Source organism: Piliocolobus tephrosceles, chromosome 20 (genome assembly GCF_002776525.5).
Source record: "Piliocolobus tephrosceles isolate RC106 chromosome 20, ASM277652v3, whole genome shotgun sequence".
NCBI lineage: Eukaryota > Metazoa > Chordata > Mammalia > Primates > Cercopithecidae > Piliocolobus > Piliocolobus tephrosceles.
In genome coordinates this window covers 1051178-1072400 of record NC_045453.1, presented here as the reverse complement: position 1 = coordinate 1072400, position 21223 = coordinate 1051178, and the positions used below count along the sequence as shown (strand labels likewise).

The following is a 21223-nucleotide window of genomic DNA, read 5'->3' as shown; positions in this document are numbered from 1 at the left end:
AAAAAAAAAAAAAAAAAAAAAAAAAAAAAAAAAAAAGGACACTGGAAAAAAAAAAAAAAAAGAATGTTGCAATTTTACCTGGTGGATCCTGCCAAATGCAATAAAGAAGAAAAACAGAAAAAACAACAGAAAAGAAATACAAAGAAAATGTTGCAATTTGTCCACACATTTACTGAGGACACCTTCTTCAGTGTGGCTTTTCTCTTCAGTAACCCTCTCCTGAAAGGAAGGCCCACAAACCTAGTCCTTTTTCCTTTTCTGTGTCCTCATGCCACATGGTGGCAGGGGTGGAGGGGGCACGGAGAACCTCCATGCAATGTATCCTTGTACCTCTGTGACAGAAACAACACCAAGAGGAGCCCACTGATGCATGAGTAACACAAAGAAGGCACCAGAAGACATACTCTGCTTTGAGCGACTGGCATCTCTCCTCCCAGCAGCTCTGACCAGAGGCTTCAAACCCAGGAAAAACTGTTGACCAGGCCAGGGCACATAAAGGGACCCCAAGGAAGGCAATAGTGCCCATGGGACCATCACCAGCAGAGGAGCGAAACATGCAGACTGAAGCTTCGGAACAGACAAGAATAGACGAGAACACATGGAACCCCTCCAAGGCTCCAGGTTGTCCCTAATCTGAAGACAAAGCTGAGGGGCCCCAGGATGGGAAATGGGAAGGAGGCAGCACAGGCACAGCTTTGGGAATGTAAACTGGCCAAGCACAAAGCAAAGGGCAGCAGAGCGAGAGCTCTTGGGAAGGAGATGGATGAGCCCGGCCGCAGACACAGGATGCTGAATTACCTGTCGAACAGTCCATGTGTGTCAGGCTGGGTTCATTGGTGGCTTTCATTTTCTTAGCAGTGTGCTCTGAGGTAGTGGGTAAGACCAAAGGGCTTGTGGCAGAAAAACCAGAAGCATTTATACCAAGGTTACCGTCTGGGACATGTTCAGCCTGCTCTATCTTCCTTTTCTGAGAGGGCAGAACAATGGAAGAAGGGATCACTGCCAATGCCGTCTGTGCTCTCCCAAGCAGGTGGCAGCCAGGGATGGAGTGCTGAAGCAGGAAATGGTCAATCCGAGCCTTGAGGGAGGGGTGAGGCAGGGGCTGAGAGTGTGGAGTAAAAGCTACCCCCGTGAAAGGGTCACTGGGCACTCGGCCCCATGTGGCTTCACTGCGGTTACATTTCTCCAGCGTGCTCTGGTCAATGACCTTGCCTGAGGGCAGCAGCATGGGACAAGGCATGATCTCCAGGGTGATGGGATCCAGGAACTCCTCAGGCACATCCTGAATGATCTCGGCCAGCTTCTGCAGGCTGGAGGGGGCCTGCTGGCTCTCAGACTGGTCCCCGGGGTCACAGTCACTTTCCATGGGCAAGGTTGGGGCCTGCAGAGCCACATCCTGAGGCAGGTTCTCTGAGGCGACCAACAGGATGCTGTCTATCACCTCCTGGGAGCAGGTCTTGGCCGGCTGACCCCACACTTCTAACCGCTTGATACAAGGGATACCACCGCCCGTCACATGGGTGATACAGATCCTTAGATGGGCCACGTGGCTAAGGGAAAGAGCCCCTTTATTCCAGAGCTCCTGGGCCACAACAGCAGGGGAGGGGAGTGTGGCTTCCATCGGGCCAAAAGGGGGCCTGGCCTTGAAGCCCCTGTGGCTAAACACCACTTGGCTCTGGTTTTTCAGTAAGACTTTGCCTACCAAGGTGAACGCCTCCTTGTCTGGGACAGATGGCTCAGCTGGGCCCAGGGTCCGGCACTGGGGAGTATTCCAAGACACTCTGCTAGATGAGGCAGATGTGTACATTTCCAGGCCGGTGACGTTCTGACCTCCCCCAGCTGTGAGGTCTATGTTGATCCTATAGATTTCCACATCAAAGGGAAATGAAACTGTCACATAGACGGGTGGCTTAATGAAATACTCTGTCCTGAAACCATGACTTCTCTTTGTGAGATCTTCAGAGATGAGATTTTCTACTTCATAACCATCAGCTGATATCTAGATTTAATAAAAAAAGCAAGATACAATGATCCAAATGACAATTTGTCGCTTGTAAGAAAACGCTTAAGCCTGAGGTTCCTCATTTTAAAATTTCCTCTATTAAACTGAATTGTCCCAGATTTTTCTGCAGGCACCCAAGATCAGATCAAAGGCCAAGGGCAACCATGTCCCCAAGTATTGCCCAACCTTAAAAATACGAGCAACTTAGCTGGGTATGCTGGCACACACCTGTAGTTCCAGCTACTTGGGAGGCTGAGACAGGAGGATCCCATTAGCCCAGGAGTTAGATAGGCCTGGGCAACATGGTAAGACCCCATATCCCTCACCTCCTTGCCCTCCCCCCGCCCAAAAAAAAGCAAGCAACAAAATCCTGCTCAATCCAACCAAAACTGCCTTCAAAACAGTATCTGGGTAGAGAACTGCGGGGGAGAGAAAGTATTTCTACCTTTGCTATGACTTTGACAAGACTTGAGGTTGATCACCAAAGAACAAAGAGCAAAGTGAAGAGGACCCTGCACAAAATGAGTCACAGCTCACCTCATCATGGCGCTGTGTGATTCCAGAGGTTAGCCTGCCCCATGCTTACCTAAATACCATCTGATGGAATCTAAAGTAACAAGGGCAGAAGTGCAGTAAGCCTGAATCAAATCCACACACATAAGGCAGGAAATGATGAAACACATGACAAAGATAGCATATATTTATGTATATATATTTGTTTTATTTACCTTGTTGCAGTGAATTCTTGGTCTGAACTGTGGGAGGCAAAGATTTATTACCATCTTTGTGGCTGAGAGGATAGCTTCCAAGCATCAGAAGCAGCCTTAAATAAGAAATAAAACTAAGTATTAGAAAATGTAAAATTCAATTCTAAACTTTCAGAAGTTGATTCTTAAGAGAATCAAACAGGATAGCAACAAAAACTTGAACACACACGCTCTCAACAGTCTATACTCACTTTCCTTATATCCTATACATGATGTTGGGGAAAAAATCAGTCATTGAAAAATTATAGAGAAGACTTCTATGGCAGGCTCAACAGGTTAGCAAAGACTGCCAGTTCTCTGGCCAACAGCTGTTCCAAAGATCCAATGGAGGCAAGGCCCATCAGCTGTGCTGGGGGTGGCCACAGGAAGGGAGTGGCAAAAGTAGCTGAGCTCAGAGAAAGGACAGAGTGTTCAGAATGGAGAGGGTCACAAAAAATAATTGTAGTGGTGGTAAGCATCCTTGTCATTTAATACTTGTCAATGCAATTATGTTTTCTTATTAAAATGAAAACAATGAGTCAAAAACATCATTAAGAAATAGAAAATTTATTAGAGGCCGGGTGTGGTGGCTCATGCCTGTAATCCCAACAATTTGGGAGGCCGAGGTCGTAGGACTGCTTGAGCCCAGAAGTTCAACACCAGCCTGGGAAACATAGCTGGTCTTGTAGAGACCCATCTCTAAAACAAAAAGTTGTAGGGGTCTTGCTATGTCTGATATGCACCTGTAGTCACAACTATTTGGGAGGCTGAGGTGGGAGGATCACTTGAGCTCAGGAATTCAAAGCTGCAATGAGCTATGATTACACCACTGCATTCCAGCCTGGGTGACAGAGTGAGGCCCTGTCTCAAAGGAAAAAAGAAAAGAAGAGGCCGGGCGTGGTGGCTCACACCTGTAATCCCAGCACTTTGGGAGGCTGAGGCGGGCGGATCACGAGGTCAGGAGATCGAGACCATCCTGGCTAACACAGTGAAACCCTGTCTTTACTAAAAATGCAAAAAATGAGCCGGGCGTGGCAGCGGGCGCCTGTAGTCCCAGCTACTTGGGAGGCTGAGGCAGGAGAATGGCATGAACCCAGGAGGCGGAGCTTGCAGTGAGCCAAGATCGCGCCACTGCACTCCAGCCTGGGCGACTGAGCGAGGCGCCCTCTCAAAAAAAAAAAAAAAAAAAAAAAAAGGAAAGAAAAGAAAAGAAGAAAAAAAGAAAGGAAGAACAGAAGGAAGGAAGGAAGTTGGGAGGGACAGAAAGAAAGAAAAAGGGAAAGAGGGAGGGAGGAAGTTAGGGAGGGAAGAGAGAGAAGGAGGGAGGGAAGAAAGGAAGGAAAAGAAAGACAAAAATTATTAGGGTTGAAAAGCACCTTAAAAGGACACCTAGGCTGGGCACGGTGGCTCATACCTGTAATCCCAGCACTTTGGGAGACCGAGGCAGGCAGATCACCTGAGGTCAGGAGTTCAAAAGCAGCCTGGCCAACATGGGGAAACTCCATCTCTACTAAAAATACAAAAAGCAGCTGGGCACGGTGGCGGGCACCTGTAATCCCAGCTACTTGGGAGGCCGAGGCAGGAGAATCACTTGAACCCGGGAGGTGGAGGTTGCAGTGAGCCGAGATTGTGCTACTGTACTCCAGCCTGGGCAACAAGAGCAAAAGGCCGCCTCAAAAAAAAAAAAAAGGACATCTAACGATCTAATGCAAGCAGTCATTTTAATGGTAACTCCGTAGAGAAGCAGGGAAGCCACTGAAAACACCCCTCCCAGTGGCAGACCTCTCCAGTGGAACTCAACTCCTTGGTGAGGCCAGCGAGCCATTTATGCTTTTCTCCCTGACAGTCATGGCCATGAAAAATTCTGTTAGCCCGACAGGGACAGGGTCACCCTCTGGGCCCCTTTTGTTGTTATAATCAGTAGGAGCCACTTGCGGGAGCTAGGCATACTGAGCGTCCTGCAACATTTGAGTGGATGGTTGCTGCACAGTGAAGATCTGTCATGGGCCTTGTAAATGTATATTATCTCAGCTTAGCCCCTAACTCAGTTTTACATATAAACACAAAGTATTTTTAAACATGGTTTTCATATATGCTAAATTTCTTAGGATGGGAACTTCCATGTAAGCCAAAGGAAGATCATACTTGGTTTTGTTCAGACCTTTACCAAGAGATGCCCACCATTTCTGAAAATCACATCACCGAGAGCAAAGCTCTCCACCTCAGTCAGCCTGCATTTGTAGCAGTCTGCATTCCACGTGCTCCTGCATGATGGTAGAAGCTTCCGAATATTTCTTTATGCCTTCTAATATGGTCACACCCAAACATTTATACATGAGAATAAATTTTATTATCAGACCTAAAATTTTTTCCTTTACAGTACTGTTAGGGCATTCTGTGTGTGGTGGGGGAAGGGTGTGTATGTGTGTGTGGACCTACACACATTAGCATGTGTACATAAGTAGGTTATACTATTTGGCTTTAAGTTCATCATGATAGAAGTAACATGAATCTCATGGGGTAGAAAGCCACTGGCCTAAAGTCTCCTGTTCTTTGTGAGCCTGCGTTGAAACTCCTAGTGCTTCCCACTTTGAGGCACACACACCTTTGCTTTGCCAGAGAATTTTAGAATCTGGCCTGGAATCCACATGGATTAAAGTTTCTACAATTCCTTTTCTGAAAGATTATATTAACAATGTCTTCAGGCTTCTGATACCTTTCGTGTTCTCCACAATAAGTAAAAATGAATGACATATCTAATGCATTGTGTCTGCAAATATCCTCAGAACCCCTACAGTTATTTCTTTTAAGGCAGGACACCAGAACTCATTTACAGCAGCATTTCCCCCAGCTTCCCTGCCCAACTAGCACAGTAGCTTCCTGTCAGTTTGTTTTAAAAGTAAAATTAAGCCATTCACTTTAATTGAATATAGAACCATTAAAATAAATATACAGCCAAGCCAATGAAATAAAACATTTCTCCTTGGAAAAGCAAGCCTAGGATGCCAAAGGAAAGCAGACAATACGCTACTGACATAGATGATGACACTAGAGACAGGCAAATGCAGAACGGCGCTGGCTGCCAGCAGATGGCTGAGGTTAGGGGGCTCTAGGACTTGAGAGGGTTTTCTTTTCACTGTCCCAGGCAGTTTCCTCTTCCCCTCTTGGCCCTGACAGACAGCCAAGAAAAAACAAAGCCAGGCGGAGTGGCTCACACCTATAAACCGAACACTTTGGGAGGTTAAGGTGACAGGATCACGTGAGCCCAGGAGTTTGAGATCAGCCCAGGCAACACAGCAAGACCCCGTCTCTACAAAAAAATAAAAAGATTAGTTAGGTGTGGTGGTGCACACTTCTAGTACTAGCTACTTGGGAGGCGGAGGCAAGAGGATCACTTGAGGCCAGGAGTGCAAGGTTACACTGAGCTATGACTGTGCTACTACTATACTCCAGCCTGAGTGACAGTGAGACCCTGTTTCAAAAAATAAAGTAAAGTAAAAGAAGAGTTCTTCTAGACTAAAATGTGGCTATTATGCTCTATGACATAGAGATGTGAAAACCTTGACTGCCCTTTCCAACATGTGTTAGATCAGACCTGAAGTTAAGGAAAATCTTGGTATGCCCTTAGCTACTTCTTCCCACCTCTGTGTGGAAGTGAATCAGCCTTCTGTTCAAGCATCTCAGCTCATGAGGCTTCTCCACCTGCCTCAGGGACTGTCAACTACCCCAGTCAACTACAAAAGCACATGGACCTAACCCTGACCAAACACAGACTACCTGCTCTCCACAGCACTCATCAAAATGTAAGTTGAGGGAACATTTACAGAACAGAGTTCATTCCAGCCCCCGTTACACACTCCTTGGTGCTGGTCTAAGTGGCTTTTCTTGCCTCTTGCCTGGCACTCCTTGTGGCTGCTGCAGACCTTATCCCACACACCACTATCTGACAGATTTCTTAGCAGTTTTGATCCTCACTGGTTGCAAAAATAAATGTAACACATTGATAAATATTCAGTGGCCAACTTGTGAAGATTTATAGGACACCAGGGTAGCAGAACATATCAGGTGAGAACCATAATCTCTAAAATATACCTCTCCATTGAGCTGACCCTCAGACCAGTGCACCAGCCTATCCTCATGTTCATCCCAGCCACAACCATCACCAACCTCACTACCCCCTGCAAATACTCTTCACAAAGCTGCTCACTGGCACTGTGTGACAAGGAACTTCAATAAGAAACAGCTCTATAAAGTCAGTTACTATTTTGTTTAGTGGACCAAATGATCATTGTCTGTTCTATATGGTATCTCCTCTTGGAGACCCATAAGAAAATTTTCTCTTTGGTCTTAGTACTAGAAGAGATGTTTATCGCAAGCAATTCAATATTTTATGGTATGAAGATGGGTCACATTCCTTCTTGACTCTGGCGGCTAGAAAGCCCCGAATAAAATCTGTGGCCCATCCCTCACATTCCTCCCTACCTGAATTATTTATTTTTATGTAATAAGAGTATAATATGAAAGGTAGCTTAAAATAATTTTGGAACAACGTGGGGTGTAAATAGGCTGGGCACAGGGGCTCACACCTGTGATCCACGTACTTTGGGAGACCAAGGCAGGAGGATTGCTTAAGGCCAGAAATTTGAGACCAGCCCGGGCAACAAAGTGAGATGCCACCTCTAAAAAAAAAAAAAAAATTTTTTTTTTGAGACGGAATTTTGCACGTCACCCAGGCTGGAGTGCAGTAGCGAGATCTCGGCTCACTGCAAGCTCCGCCTCCCGGGTTCACGCCATTCTCCTGCCTCAGCCTCCTGAATAGCTGGGACTACAGGCGCCCGCCACCTCGCCCGGCTAATTTTTTGTATTTGTAGTAGAGACCGGGTTTTACGGCATTAGCCAAGATGGTCTCGATCTCTCGACCTCGTGATCCACCTGTCTTGGCCTCCCAAAGTGCTGGGATTACAGGCGTGAGTCACCGTGCCCAGCCTACAAAAAATTTTTAAAATATTAGCTGGGCATGGTGGCATGTGTCCATAGTCCTAGTTACTCAGGAGTTTAAGGCTACAGTGAGCTATGATCATACCACTGTACTCCAGCCTGGGTGAACGGGGTGGAGCAGAGGGCATAAATAATTCTCCTTTTGGGAGACATTTAGGTTGTTTACACTTTTTTTTAGATGGAGTCTTGCTGGAGTGCGGTGGCTACTCACAGGCACCATCACAGTGCACCACAGTCTCAAATTCCTGAGCTCAAGCAATCCTCCTGCTTGAGTGCCCCAAGTACCTGGAACTGCAGGTACGGGTCACCAAACCCAACTTGTTTGCAACTTTTTACTACTACATTAAGATAAAAATCTTCAGTAGATTTTTGTCATTTTTTTTCCTTTGGTCTTAGTACAATTTTGACTTTTTTACTTAAGGGGTCCTACATATTTCTAGTTAAGGTTGCTATTTATGAAAGGTTCTTCTTAACCCATTAATTTTTCTAACTGGTCATTGCTATATAGGAAAGCTTTTCACTTTGGTATCTTTATTATATGTTCAGCTAGCTGTCTTATTGAACTCTTACAGATTTTAATACATTTTCAGTTTGTTTTCTTGTTTTTTTTTTTTTTTTCAATCCTATTATCTTGATAATAATGAGAATTCCTTTCACAAAATGGTAACTCTTATTTCTGTCTCTCATTTTACTGCATTAGCTAGAACTTCCGGAATTACACAAAACAGTAAGACAGCTGCCATCCTCGTTTGGGCCCATTAGAAAATGCCTCTTTGGGCTAGGTGCGGTGGCTTACACCTGTAATCCCAGCACTTTGGGAGGCCGAGGCGGGCAGATCACAAGGTCAGGAGTTCAAGACCAGCCTGGCCAATATGATAAACTCTGTCTCTACGAAAAATACAAAAATTATCCAGGCATGGTGGTGCAAGCCTGTAGCCCCAGTTACTCTGGAGGCTGAGACAGAAGAATCACTCGAACCCAGGAAACAGAGGTTGCAGTGAGCCAGTGAGCCAAGATCATGCCACTGCATTCCAACCTGTGCAACAGAGTAAGATTCTGTCCCAAAAAAAAAAAACAAAAAGAAAAGGAAAATGTCTCTTTGAACATAATGTTGATTGGTTTTTTTTTTTTTTTTTTTTTTGAGACGGAGTTTTGCTCTGTCGCCCAGGCTGGAGTGCAGTGGCCGGATCTCAGCTCGCTGCAAGCTCTGCCTCCCGGGTTTACGCCATTCTCCTGCCTCAGCCTCCCAAGTAGCTGGGACTACAGGCGCCTGCCACCTCACCTGGCTAGTTTTTTGTATTTTTTAGTAGAGACGGGATTTCACCATGTTAGCCAGGATGGTCTCGACCTTCTGACCTCATGATCTGCCCGTCTCGGCCTCCCAAAGTGCTGGGATTACAGGCTTGAGCCACCATGCCCTGCCAATGTTGATTGTTAATTGAAATATCATCTTTATGTTAATAAAGCATTCTAATTTTCATATTTTTCAAAAGTCAGGAGTATGCTCTGAATTCTGATTTTTCTCTATATATTGTCTTTTATTATTTATCTTATCTGACAGACTAATGGGATACATTAACACATTTTTCTAATTTTAAACTATCCTTTTTATTCCCAGGAGAGATTCTATTTGGTTGTGGCAAATTATTCTTTAAATGTACTGTACTACTGAATTTATTTTGCTCATATTTAATTTTAGATGGGATATTATTACACATTCATGGAACATTTGCAAGCCCTGTACGAGGCACTGGAGTATAGAGATAAAAATGAAGTGGCAGTGAAACTATTCTGTATTACACTGTAATGGTAGATACATGACATCATACATTTCAAAACCTATATATTCAAAACCTATAGAATTATACAACACAGGCTGGGCATGGTGGCTCAAACCTCTAATCCCAGCACTTTGGGAGGCAAAGGTGGGCAAAGCACTTGAGGTCAGGAGTTCGAGATCAGCCTGTCAACATGATGAAACCCCATCTCTACCAAAGATACAAAATTAGCCGGGGGAGGTGGTGGGTGGCTGTAATCCCAGCTGCTGGGGAGGCTGAGGCAGAAGAATCGCTTGAACATGGGAGGCAGAGGTTGACTGAGCCAAGATCGAGCCACTACACTCCAGCCTGGGCAATAGAGTGAGACATTGTCTCAAAAAAAAAAAAAAAAGTTGGGCGTGGTGGCTCACATCTGTAATCCCAGCACTTTGGGAGGCCAAGGCATGAGGATCACTTGAGGCCAGGAGTTCGAGACCAGTCTTGCCAACATGGCGAAACCCCGATGCTACTAAAAATACAAAAATTAGCCGGGCATGGTTGCACATGCCTGTAATCCCAGCTACTCTGAAGGCTGAGGCAGGAGAATCACTTGAGCCCAGGAGGCAGAAGCTGCAGTGAGCCGAGATCGTGCCACTGCACTCCAGCCTAGGTGGCAGTGCGAGACCCTGTCTCAAAACAAAACAAAAACAAAAACAAAAATAAAACACAAAGAATTATACAGCACAAAGAATGAAACTTAAAGTATAAACTTAATAATAATTTATCAATATTGGCTCATTAATTATAAGAAATGCACCACACTAAGATGTTAATAGCATTAATAATGCTCAATTTTTATGTAAGTCTAAATTGCTCTAAATTATAAGGTGTATTAATAATAATAATAACAAAGAAATGGCTGGGTGAAGCCAGGTGTGACTGCTCATGCCTGTAATTCCAGCATTTGGGTGGCTAAGTCTAAATTGCTCTAAATTATAAGGTGTATGAATAATAATAATAACAAAGAAATGGCTGGGTGAAGCCAGGCGTGACTGCTCATGCCTGTAATTCCAGCATTTTGGGTGGCTGAGGTGGGCAGATCACTTGAGGTCAGGAGTTCCAGACCAGCCTGGCTCACGTGGTGAAACCCCGTCTCTAATAAAAATACAAAAAATTATCCGGGTGTGGTGGCAGGTGCCTGTAATTCCAGCTACTTGGGAGACTGAGGCAGGAGAACTGCTGGAACCCTGGAGGTGGAGGTTGCAGTGAGCCAAGATGGCGCCACTGCACTCCAGCCTGGGTGACAGAGTGGGACTGTTCCAAAAAAAAAAAGAAAGAAAGAAATGGCTGGGTGGGGTGGTGTACACCTATAAATTCCTAGCACTTTGGGAGCTCAAGGCAGGAGGATTGTTTGAGGTCAGAAGTTCAAGGCCAGCCTGGGCAACATAGTGAGACCTGGTCTGTACAAAAAAAAAAAATTAAAAGAATTAATAATAATAAAGAATGATTGGGGGAAAAGTGATAGAAAACAACTCAGGACTGGAGATCAAATTGAAATATGCAAATTGAAACAAATGAGTGTGTTGTCACAGGAGAATGGCAGATTTAAAAAAAACAAAATCTTACAAATGATATGTTTCTGTGGGAAATAGTGATGTCCAAACAGTAGGATTCCATAAGACCCTGGTTGCTATCAAAGTCTTTAACAGGTATAATCTTATCATCTATCTTGTTCCAATACCCTGAACTTTTAAGGTCAGATGCCTCCTGCCTTAACACTTAATCCAGAAAAAAAATAATGGCTCAACACATGAAAATGCAAACAGCCTAGCCCAGAAAGACTGCCTCCCCTGTCCTGCTGAGGAAATGGCCTTGTAACTTGAACTCACTGCAAACACTGTCTAGTAAATACTTACAAAGCATAGCCAGATGTGGCATCTAAGTACAAGAAAGACAAGGCTTGAGTATAACTTAATCTAAAACCTCAGATCATGGCTAATGTGCTCTGCTTTCAGAGAAGTAGCTTGGAGACAGGTAATAATGGCATTCTAAGATGGCAATACAGGTTTATAAGAAAAAAAAAGAATATAAAGTAGTAGACACTCTTGTACCTACTACCTAGATTTCGCAAATGTTAACATTTTGCTATGTTTGCTTCTGATTTCAGTGTTAAAAGCAATATTTGAAAGATAAAAGCAAAACCCAGCACCTATCCTATTTCCTCTCCCTTTTTGCCAAGGGGTAAGCTCTTTTATTTTTCCTTTCTTCTTCTTCTTTTTTTTTTTTGGTGGGGGAAGCAGGCTGTCACGCCCATGCCCAGGTTGCAGTGCAGTGGTGCAATCTCGGCTCACCGCAACCTCGACTTCCAGGGCTCCAGTGATGGGTATCCTCCTACCTCTGCCTCCTGAGTATCTGCGACTACAGGCATGCACCACCACATCCGGCTAATTTTTGGCCTTTTTTTTTTTGGTAGAGATGGGGTTTCGCCATGTTGCCCAGGCTGTTCTCCAACTCCCGGGCTCAGGCAATCCACCCACCTTGGCCTCCCAAAGTGTTGGGATTACAGATGTGAACTACTGTGCCTGGCTGAGGTAAGCTTTATCTAATGTTGTCTGTCATTCAAATCGGTATAGGTATGCATATATATATAAACAACATATAGTAGTTACATATTTTAATATACCTTTTTTTTTTTTTTTTTTTTTGGAGACGGAGTCTCGCTGTCGCCCAGGCTGGAGTGCAGTGGCGCGATCTCGGCTCACTGCAAGCTCCGCCTCCTGGGTTCACACCATTCTCCCGCCTCAGCCTCCGAGTAGCTGGGACTACAGGCGCCCACCACCACGCCTGGCTAGTTTTTTGTATTTTTAGTAGAGACGGGGTTTCACCATGTTAGCCAGGATGGTCTTGATCTCCTGACCTCGTGATCCACCCGCCTTGGCCTCCCAAACTGCTGGGATTACAGGCTTGAGCCACCGCGCCTGGCCTTAATATACCTTAACGATAATATGTGTATCATCTTGCAACCTGCTTTTCCATTAAGCATTATATTAAGGTTTTCCATACTGAAATGTTTGTATCTGGTGTATTCATTTTAATTTCCTCATATTTAATTGTACAACTAAAACAGTTTCTCCATTGCCCTATTACTTACATTGTTTAAAATTTTTTTTACTATGAAAAAAATGCTGCAATAAACATTCTCTACAAATCTTCTTGTGGGAACAAAAAGAAATGAAATGAACGGTCTTCTCTGTGAGTCTTGAAACAATAAAGACTTCTTTCTAACAGTGATTATATAATAGAACATATTCTTGAACCCAGGAGGTGGAGGTTGCAGTGAGCTAAGGTCCCAACATCACACTCCAGCCTGGGTAACAGAGCAAGATCCTGTCTCAAAAAAAAAAAAAAAAGCCAGGTGTGGTGGCACATGCCTGTAATTTCAGCACTCTGGGAGGCCAGGCAGGGGGATCACCTGAGGTCAAGAGTTCAAGACCAGCCTGGCTAATATGGTGAACTCCCATCTCTACTAAAAATACAAAAATTAGGTGTGGTGGCGGGTGCCTGTAATCCCAGCTCCTTGGGAGGCTGAGGCAGGAGAATCACTTGAACCCAGAAGGTGGAGGTTGCACTTGGCCGACACTGTGCCACTGCACTCCAGCCTGGGCAACACGAGCGAAACACCGTCTCAAAAAAAGAAAAAGAAAAAAAAAAAATATATATATATACACACACACACACACATGTAATACAATATAAAGGTAACAGAGCTTTCTGCAGATGACAGAGTGAGGAAAGATGACCTAGATCAATGTTTTCCCATCTGTGGTTTTTGGAATCAAGTAATGGGTTAAAGAAAAGAAATAACTAGAAAAGAATACAAAATATGAAGGTGCAAATAGTATGGATATGTCATGAAATTGTTTCAGTCAGTTTTGTACAAATATATTTAATGAATGCATGTATTTCATCTAATATAAAATGTATTTCTTATTGTGACTTCATAAAAAAAATTTTTTTTAAACATTGGTCAAAAGTTTTGGCGAAAACATTGGTCAACTCAGGGGAGAATTCACAGGAGTAACATGTGAACTTAGGATGACTAAGACACATGCCTGATCTCATGGACAACTCTGAAGAGCGACAGACACTCCATACTAATGCTACCCCAGACTGTAGACTACAGGAGCCAAGAGGTGAGAACATGAACAAAAGGGAAGGAGACCTGGGGAAAGGGATCAGTAAGTGTCAAGGCACAGAGAAGGGAAGCGTGAGACTGGTTCAAGAAATGCTGAACATGTTACTTAGCTATAGAGGTGGAGTGGGAGCCAGCGATGGGAAGGCAAATGGAGCTAGATGAGGAAGGCCTTGAATGTCATGCTAAAAAGTTTAGACTACTTCACTTAGCGGGCTGAGGTAGTGTTTCTCCAAATTGCAGGTTGAGAATTAAGAACTTAAATTACTGAGCCATAACTAGTATTTTTAAAAATTAAGTAGAATAGAAAATATCATCATGTACCACATATAAGGGTGAGCACTGTTTTGTGAAAAAGTTTTGTTTCAGTTACATATATATGTGAACACACAAACACACGCATTTATTCATTTGGGGTTTTGATGTAAAAGTTATTTCTTACTAAAGGTTGTAGTTAAAAAAAAAAAAGTTTGAAAGCTACTGGTCAGACGTAAGTCATCGAGCCGGGCGCAGTGGCTCACGCCTGTAATCCCAGCACTTTGGGAGGCCAAGGCGGGCGGATCACGAGGTCAGGAGATCGAGACCACCCTGGCTAACACGGTGAAACCCGGTCTCTACTAAAAATACAAAAAATTAGCCAGGCGTGGTGGCGGGCGCCTGTAGTCCCAGCTACTCAGGAGGCTGAGGCAGGAGAATGGCGTGAACCCAGGAGGCGGAGCTTGCAGTGAGCCGAGATCGCGCCACTGCACTCCAGCCTGGGCTACAGAGCGAAACTCCGTTCCCCATGCAAAAAAAAAAAGAAGTAAGTCATCGAAGGCTAATAATCAGAGAGAGAAATGACACTAATGAAAAGTCTGCTATTAACCTCCTAGATGACAACAGCAATTCTGAACCACTTAAAGGCAATTCACCCTTTAAGAGGTTTCCCTTTTCTCTGGCTGATGTGTTCCCCACTGCCTTTTCTATACTACATGAGGGGCTCCTTGCAAATGGCTTCCTGAAGACATCAAAGATGAGTACCAAGGTACTAACCACTTAGGAATAAACTGGTAATCTCAGTTTTTCCTTTGGCATTTTCTTCATTTACTTTTTCTCTTTTTATTCTTTTCTTTTCTTTCTTTTTGAGGGAGGGGCATTCTTTAAAAGGAGGAAAATGAACTATGTATAATGCATTACTGAGCATCTCACAAGGATTTCAAAGTTACTTTCTACGAAATTGTTTATTTATTTATTTTATTTTTTTTGAGACAGAGTCTCTCTCTGTCACCCAGGCTGGAGTGCAGTGGCACAATCTCGGCTCAATGAAACCTCCGCCTCCCAGGTTCAAGCAATTCTCCCAGCTCAGCCTCCCAAGTAGCTGGGATTACAGGCACGCGCCATCACACTCAGCTAAATTTTTGCATTTTTAGTAGAGACAGGATTTCCCCACGTTGGCCAGGGTGGTCTCGAACTCCTGACCTCAAGTGATCCACCAGTCTCGGGCCTCCCAAAGGGCTGGGATTACAGGCATGAGCCGCAGTGCCCGGCCTTATTCTTCTTCTTATTTTTATTATTTGAGATGGAGTCTCGCTCTGTCACCCAGGCTGGAGTGCAGTGGTGTGATCCTGGCTCACTGCAAGCTCTGCCTGCCGGGTTCACGCCATTCTCCTGCCTCAACCTCCTGAGTAGCTGGGACTACAGGCGCCCACCACCATGCCCGGCTAATTTTTTGTATTTTTTTTTTTGTAGAGATGGGGTTTCACCATGTTAGCTGGGATGGTCTCAACCTCCTGACCTCGTGATCTGCCCACCTTGGCCTCCCAAAGCGCTGGGATTACAGGCTTGAGCCACCGCGCCCAGCCCCTATTTTTATTTTTTGAGACAGTGTCTTACTCTGATGCCCAGGCTTGAGTGCGGTGGGGCGATCTCGGCTCACTGCAGCCTTCACCTCCCAAGTTCAAGCAATTTTTGTACCTCAGACTCCCAAGTAGGTAGGGCTACAGGTGTGAGCCACTATGCCTGGCTAATTTTTGCATTTTCAGTAGAAACAGGGTTTCACCATGTTAGCCAGGATGGTCTCGAACTTCTGACCTCAAGTGATCCACCTGCCTCAGCCTCCCAAAGTGCTGGGATTACAGACGTGAGCCACCACACCCAATCATAAATTGTTTATTTTAAAAATATCTAATTAAACTTTTAAAGATAATTGTAGACTCATGTAGTTCTTAAGAAACAATACAGAGTGATCCCACATACCCTTTCATACCCTTTACTCAGTTTCCCCCAACAGTAACATCTTTTTTTATTTTGAGACGGAGTTTCGCTCTTGCTGCCCAGGCTGGAGTGCAGTGGCATGATCTCGGCTCACTGCAACCTCCGCCTCCTGGGTTCAAGTGATTCTCCTGTCTCAGTCTCCTGAGTAGCTGAGATTACAGGTGCCCGCTACCACGCCCAGCTATTTTTTGTATTTTTAGTAGAGACGGGGTTTCAACACGTTGGCCAGGCTGGTCTTGAACTCCTGACCTCAGGTGATCCACCCACCTCAGCCTCCCAAAGTGTTGGGATTAAAGGCATGAGCCACCGTGCCTGGCTATAACATCTTGCATAGCTATACTAGAACTTCATAACCAGCCTGATACTGATAATGATCCACCGATTTTCAGATTTCACCAGGTCTGCATGCGTTCATTTGCGTGTGCCTAACTAGTTCAATGCAATTTTACTCTATGTGCAAAGCTGGGTAATCACAACCATAGTTGATATAGAACACTTTTATCACAAGAATTTCATGTTATCCTTTAAAAAGTCTTTTATCTTGGCCAGGCGCGGTAGCTCATACCTGTAATCCCAGCACTTTGGGAGGCTGAGGCCGGCGGATCACGAGGTCAGAAGATCAAGACCATCCTGGCGAATACGGTGAAACCCTGTCTCTACTAAAAATACAAAAAAATTAGCCAGGCGTGGTGGCGGGCGCCTATAGTCCCAGCTTCTAGGGAGGCTGAGGCAGGAGTATGGCATAAACCCGGGAGGCGGCGGAGCTTGCAGTGAGCAGAGATTGCGCCACTGCACTCCAGCCTGGGTGACAGAGCAAGACTCCGTCTCAAAAATAACATAACATAACATAACATAACATGTCTTTTATCTTATAAATCCAAATACTCTACTTCCACAGAAGTCTTGAAATTTTTCACCCGGATCTAAGCCTTCACTGAAGACTCCAGTAAAGCTCACATTGTAAGAAACAAACCTGAGTGACACGTTGAGTTTTGACATTCATGTCACTTAAATGATAAATATATGCAGGAAAATGCAAAAGCATATATAGGCTGGGCGTGGTGGCTCACGCCTATAATCCCAGTACTTTGGGAGGTCAAAGCGGGCAGATCACTTGAGGTCAAGAGTTTGAGACAAGCCTGGCCAACATGGTGAAACACTGTTGCAACTAAAAATACAAAAATTAGCCAGCGGTGGTGGCACACACCTGTAGTCCCAGCTACTGAGGAGGCTGAGGTGAGAGAATGGCTTGAACCTGGGAGGCGGAGGTTGCAGTGAGCCAGGATCACACCACTGCACTCCATCCAGCCTGGGCGACAAAGGGAGACTCTGTCTCAAAAAAAAAAAAAAAAAGTATTATGAAAGTATTATGATCAAACATTTGTTTAAAATCTACATCTAGGAATATGTATACATAAATAGTTGGAGAGGTAATGGGGGGCATGCAGGAATTTAAATATCCGACATACCAGGCTGGTGGGATAAGTTGTTCTTTTTTTCCTTTTATGTATTGAAAGTTGATGTATGCCTGAGGTCTCAGGATGACAGCAGAGAAGACTGAGATTTATGTTCAGGGTACTTTTTGCAGCTGCCAGTACTAGCGTTCAGAAACGGAAGTGTAAGGGAAGGGCCAAGAAGGGATCCAGGAGTTGAGTGGCCAACTGTCTTGGTATACCCACAGCTAAGGAGTTTTCCAGAACATGGTACCTTTGGTGCTAAATCCAGGAAAGTCCTGGGCAAACTTGGAAGAGCTGGTTGCCCTGTCTGGAAGGTTGTTGCATGTGCTTCCTTGGAGCTTGAAGCAACCAAACAAACCTTTTGTTTTTGCTGTTGAGGTTCAGAACCTGGTGGTAGGGAAGTGAGGAAGGATAATTTAGAAGAGAATAAGGTGACCATGACACTTTCTGAACACCTCAGCATCCAGCTTCCTTCAGCCTACAAAGTTACCTCAGCGGCGTTATACAATCTGACTTTGAGTCTCACAGAGATGTAATGAAAAGTAATCCTGGCAGACACACATATTTTAAAGACTAGGCTCAAACAGGTTACAGAGGGAAAAAAAGAAGAAGAAAAGATTACCTGTCAAGTAAGAGAAAAGCATTTCACCTCAAAGAGTAGGTGGAAAACCAATGCACTGAGCCATTTCATAAATTGGGTACTTCAGCTTTTAAAGAAGTGCAATACTTCTTATAATTTCTAAATTGAGTTACCTGTCCATCCATGAAAAAGGTTTGACTCATGTGCCTTTTCCTTAGAACTGGTTAAAATGAAAGACAGTTGTCCCAGTCCATCCCAGTTACCCACCAGAGAGGTGTGCAAAAAGACCAGAACACAGGTGAGAGCCCCAAAGAAGCCTGCAGTTTTATACCACATGGAGCCAAGTCACCCTCTAGGGCTTAACATGTGCAAGGCACTGTGCTAGGCACAAGTAGACACAGTTTTTACTCTTTATTTATTTTTAATTTTTATTTATTTATTTATTTTTCAGACAAGAGTTTCACTCTTGTTGCCCAGGCTGGAGTGCAATGGTGCAATCTCGGCTTACTGCAACCTCCGCCTCCTGAGTTCAAGCGATTCTCCTGCCTCAGCCTCCCGAGTAGCTGGGATTACAGACACCCACCACCACACCTGACTAATTTTTTTGTATTTTTAGTAGAGATGAGGTTTCACCATGTTTGCCAGGCTGGTCTTAAACTCCTGACCTCAGGTGATTCACCCACCTTGGCCTCCCAAAGTGCTAGGATTACAGGCGTGAGCCACCGTGCCCAACCTATTTTTAGTTTTTGAGATGGAGTCTTACTGTGTCACCCAGGCTGGAGAACAATCACACGATCTTGGCTCACTGCAACCTCTGCCTCCTGGGTTCAAGCGATTCTCCTGCCTCAGTCTCCTGAGTAGCCAGGATTATAGGCATGCACCACCATGCCCAGCTATTTTTTTAATTTCTAGTAGAGATGGGGTTTCACCATGTTGGCCAGGCTGGTCTCAAACTCCTGAACTTGTGATCTGCCCACCTCAGCCTCCCAAAGTGCTGAGCCACCACACTCGGCCTCAGTTTTTACTTTTTTTTCTTTTTTTGAGACAGAGTCTCACTCTCTCACCCAGGCTGGAGTGCAATGGTGCAATCTCAGCTCACTGCAACCTCCGCCTCCAGGGCTCAAGCAATTCTCCTGTCTCAGCCTCCTGAGTAGCTGGGATTATGGGCACACACCACTATGCCCAGCTGATTTTTGTATTTTCAGTAGAGATGGGGTTTCACCATGTTGGCTAGGCTGGTCTCAAACTGCTGACCTCAGGTGATCTTCCCGCCTTGGCCTCCCAAAGTGCTGGGACTACAGGAGTGAGTCACTGTACCTGGCCCAGTTTTTACTTTTAAGAAATGTACAGGCTCAAAACGAGGAACAGATAAGCAGTCTTTCCCCTAAGAGACTCAGTCTCAAAATAAGATCTACAAAGGTTTTTGTAACATTTACTCAGCACCTTAACAACAGCGTCAGCAAAATTCTATGGGAACCCAGGTGAGGTGGCCAGTCTCTCCAACACACAACCTGACCCTAACCCTTTCCCTCTCCTCCATGGCCCACTCCATCTGCTCTTGCTTCTCTCCTGAATTTTCAACTTATCTCTAACTACTGAAACCTATCTTCAACATGTAAACACATTTAAGTCTCTTCTGCCAATTCACCCAACAAGAAACCACGCTGGTCTAATGCTGCATCTTTCTTAGGGTTACCAGATTTTTTTTTTCAACTTTTATTTTAGATTCAGGAGACACGTGTGCAGGTTTGTTACCTGGGTATACTGCATGATGCTTGAGGTTTGGGGTACAAATAATCATGTCACCCAGGTACTGAGCATAGTACTAACAGTTTGTTTTTCTGCTGCCCTTGCTGCCCCCTCTCCCCTCCCCGTCTCCCCTCTACTTTTTTAGGGTTGTCAGATTTTTTTTTTTTTTTAAGACCAAGTCTCACTCTGTTGGCCAGGCTTGAGTGCAGTGGCACAATTTCAGCTCACTGCAACCTCTGCCTCCCGGGTTCAAGTGATTCTCCTGCCTCAGCCTCCTGAGTAGCTAGGATTACAGGCACGTGCCATCATGCTTGGCTAATTTTTGTATTTTTAGTAGAGATGGGGTTTCAACATGTTGGACAGGCTAGTCTTGAACTCCTGACCTCAGGTGATCCGCCCGCCTCAGCTTCCCAATGTGCTGGGATTATAGACGCAAGCCACCACACCCGGCCAGTTGCCAGATTTAACAAATAAAAATAAAGAATGTTCACTTCATCCAAAAGGTGGTGTGTGCTGAAAAACTTTTTAAAATAAAGAGTATTTGCTGCATATTATATTTATTGAACACTCAGCAAACTAGGAATAAAAAATAACTTCCTCACCAGGTGTGGTGGCTCACACCTGTAATCCCAACACTTTGGCAGGCCGAGGTGGGTGGATCACCTGAGATCGGGAGTTTCTGATACCACCCTGACCAACATGGAGAAACCCCGTCTCTACTAAAAATACAAAATTAGCCATGGGTGGCACATGCCTGTAATCCTAGCTACTTGGGAGGTTGAGGCAGGAGAATTGCTTGAACCTGGGAGGCGGAGGTTGTGGTGAGCCGAGATTATGCCACTGCACTCCAGCCTGGGCAACAAGAGCGAAACTCCATCTAAAAAAAATAAATAAATAAAAATAAAAAATAACTTCCTCAACATTAAAAGATTTATAAAAAACCCATAGGTAACATCATACTCAGCCGGGAGTTGTGGCTCATGCCTGTAATCCCAACACTTTGAGAGACTGAAGCAGGAGTATTGCTTGAGCCCAAGAGTTCAAGACCAGCCTTGGCAACATAGAAAGACTCCACTCTACAAAATGTAAAAAATTAGCTATATGTGGTAGTGTGCCCACAGGTGGTTCCAGCTACTTGAAAGGCTGAGGCAGGAGGACCACTTGAGCCTGGGCAACAGAGTGAGACCCTTTTTCTTTTCTTTTTTTTTTTTGCCTCAGCTACTTGGAAGGCTGAGGCAAAAGGATCACCTGAGTCCAGGAAGTCGAGGCTGTGGTGAGCCATGATAGTGCCACTGCACTCTCAGTATGGGCAACAGAGTGAGACAGTCTTAAAAAGAAAAAAAGAGGAAAAAAAAGACGTCAGGATTGGTGGTTTACACCTATAATCCCAGCACTCAGGGAGGCTGAGGTGGGCAGATCACTTGAGGCCAGGAATTCAAGACCAGCCTGGCCAACATGGTGAAACCCCATCTCTCTAAAAATTCAAAAA

At 44.7% G+C, this 21223-nt stretch overlaps 1 protein-coding gene across 4 annotated transcripts in view; it reads right to left on the bottom strand.

The window, feature by feature from the left end:
- UBOX5 (U-box domain containing 5) overlaps positions 1 to 21223 on the bottom strand; it is a 62974-nt gene that overhangs the window by 22698 nt on the left and 19053 nt on the right. Inside the window, exons 2-4 of one of the 4 annotated variants that reach the window (XM_026455208.1) lie at positions 17656 to 17792; positions 2731 to 2825; positions 799 to 1999 (exon numbers count right to left, since the gene is read on the bottom strand). In XM_026455208.1, the coding sequence (XP_026310993.1) occupies positions 799 to 1999; positions 2731 to 2784 (1255 nt within the window). In that variant the 5' untranslated portion in view covers positions 2785 to 2825; positions 17656 to 17792. Of the gene's footprint in view, positions 1 to 798; positions 2000 to 2730; positions 2826 to 16513; positions 16579 to 17155; positions 17188 to 17655; positions 17793 to 21223 lie in introns of those variants that run through there. The other 3 variants (XM_026455210.1, XM_026455209.1, XM_026455207.2) reach the window with 3 other exon arrangements.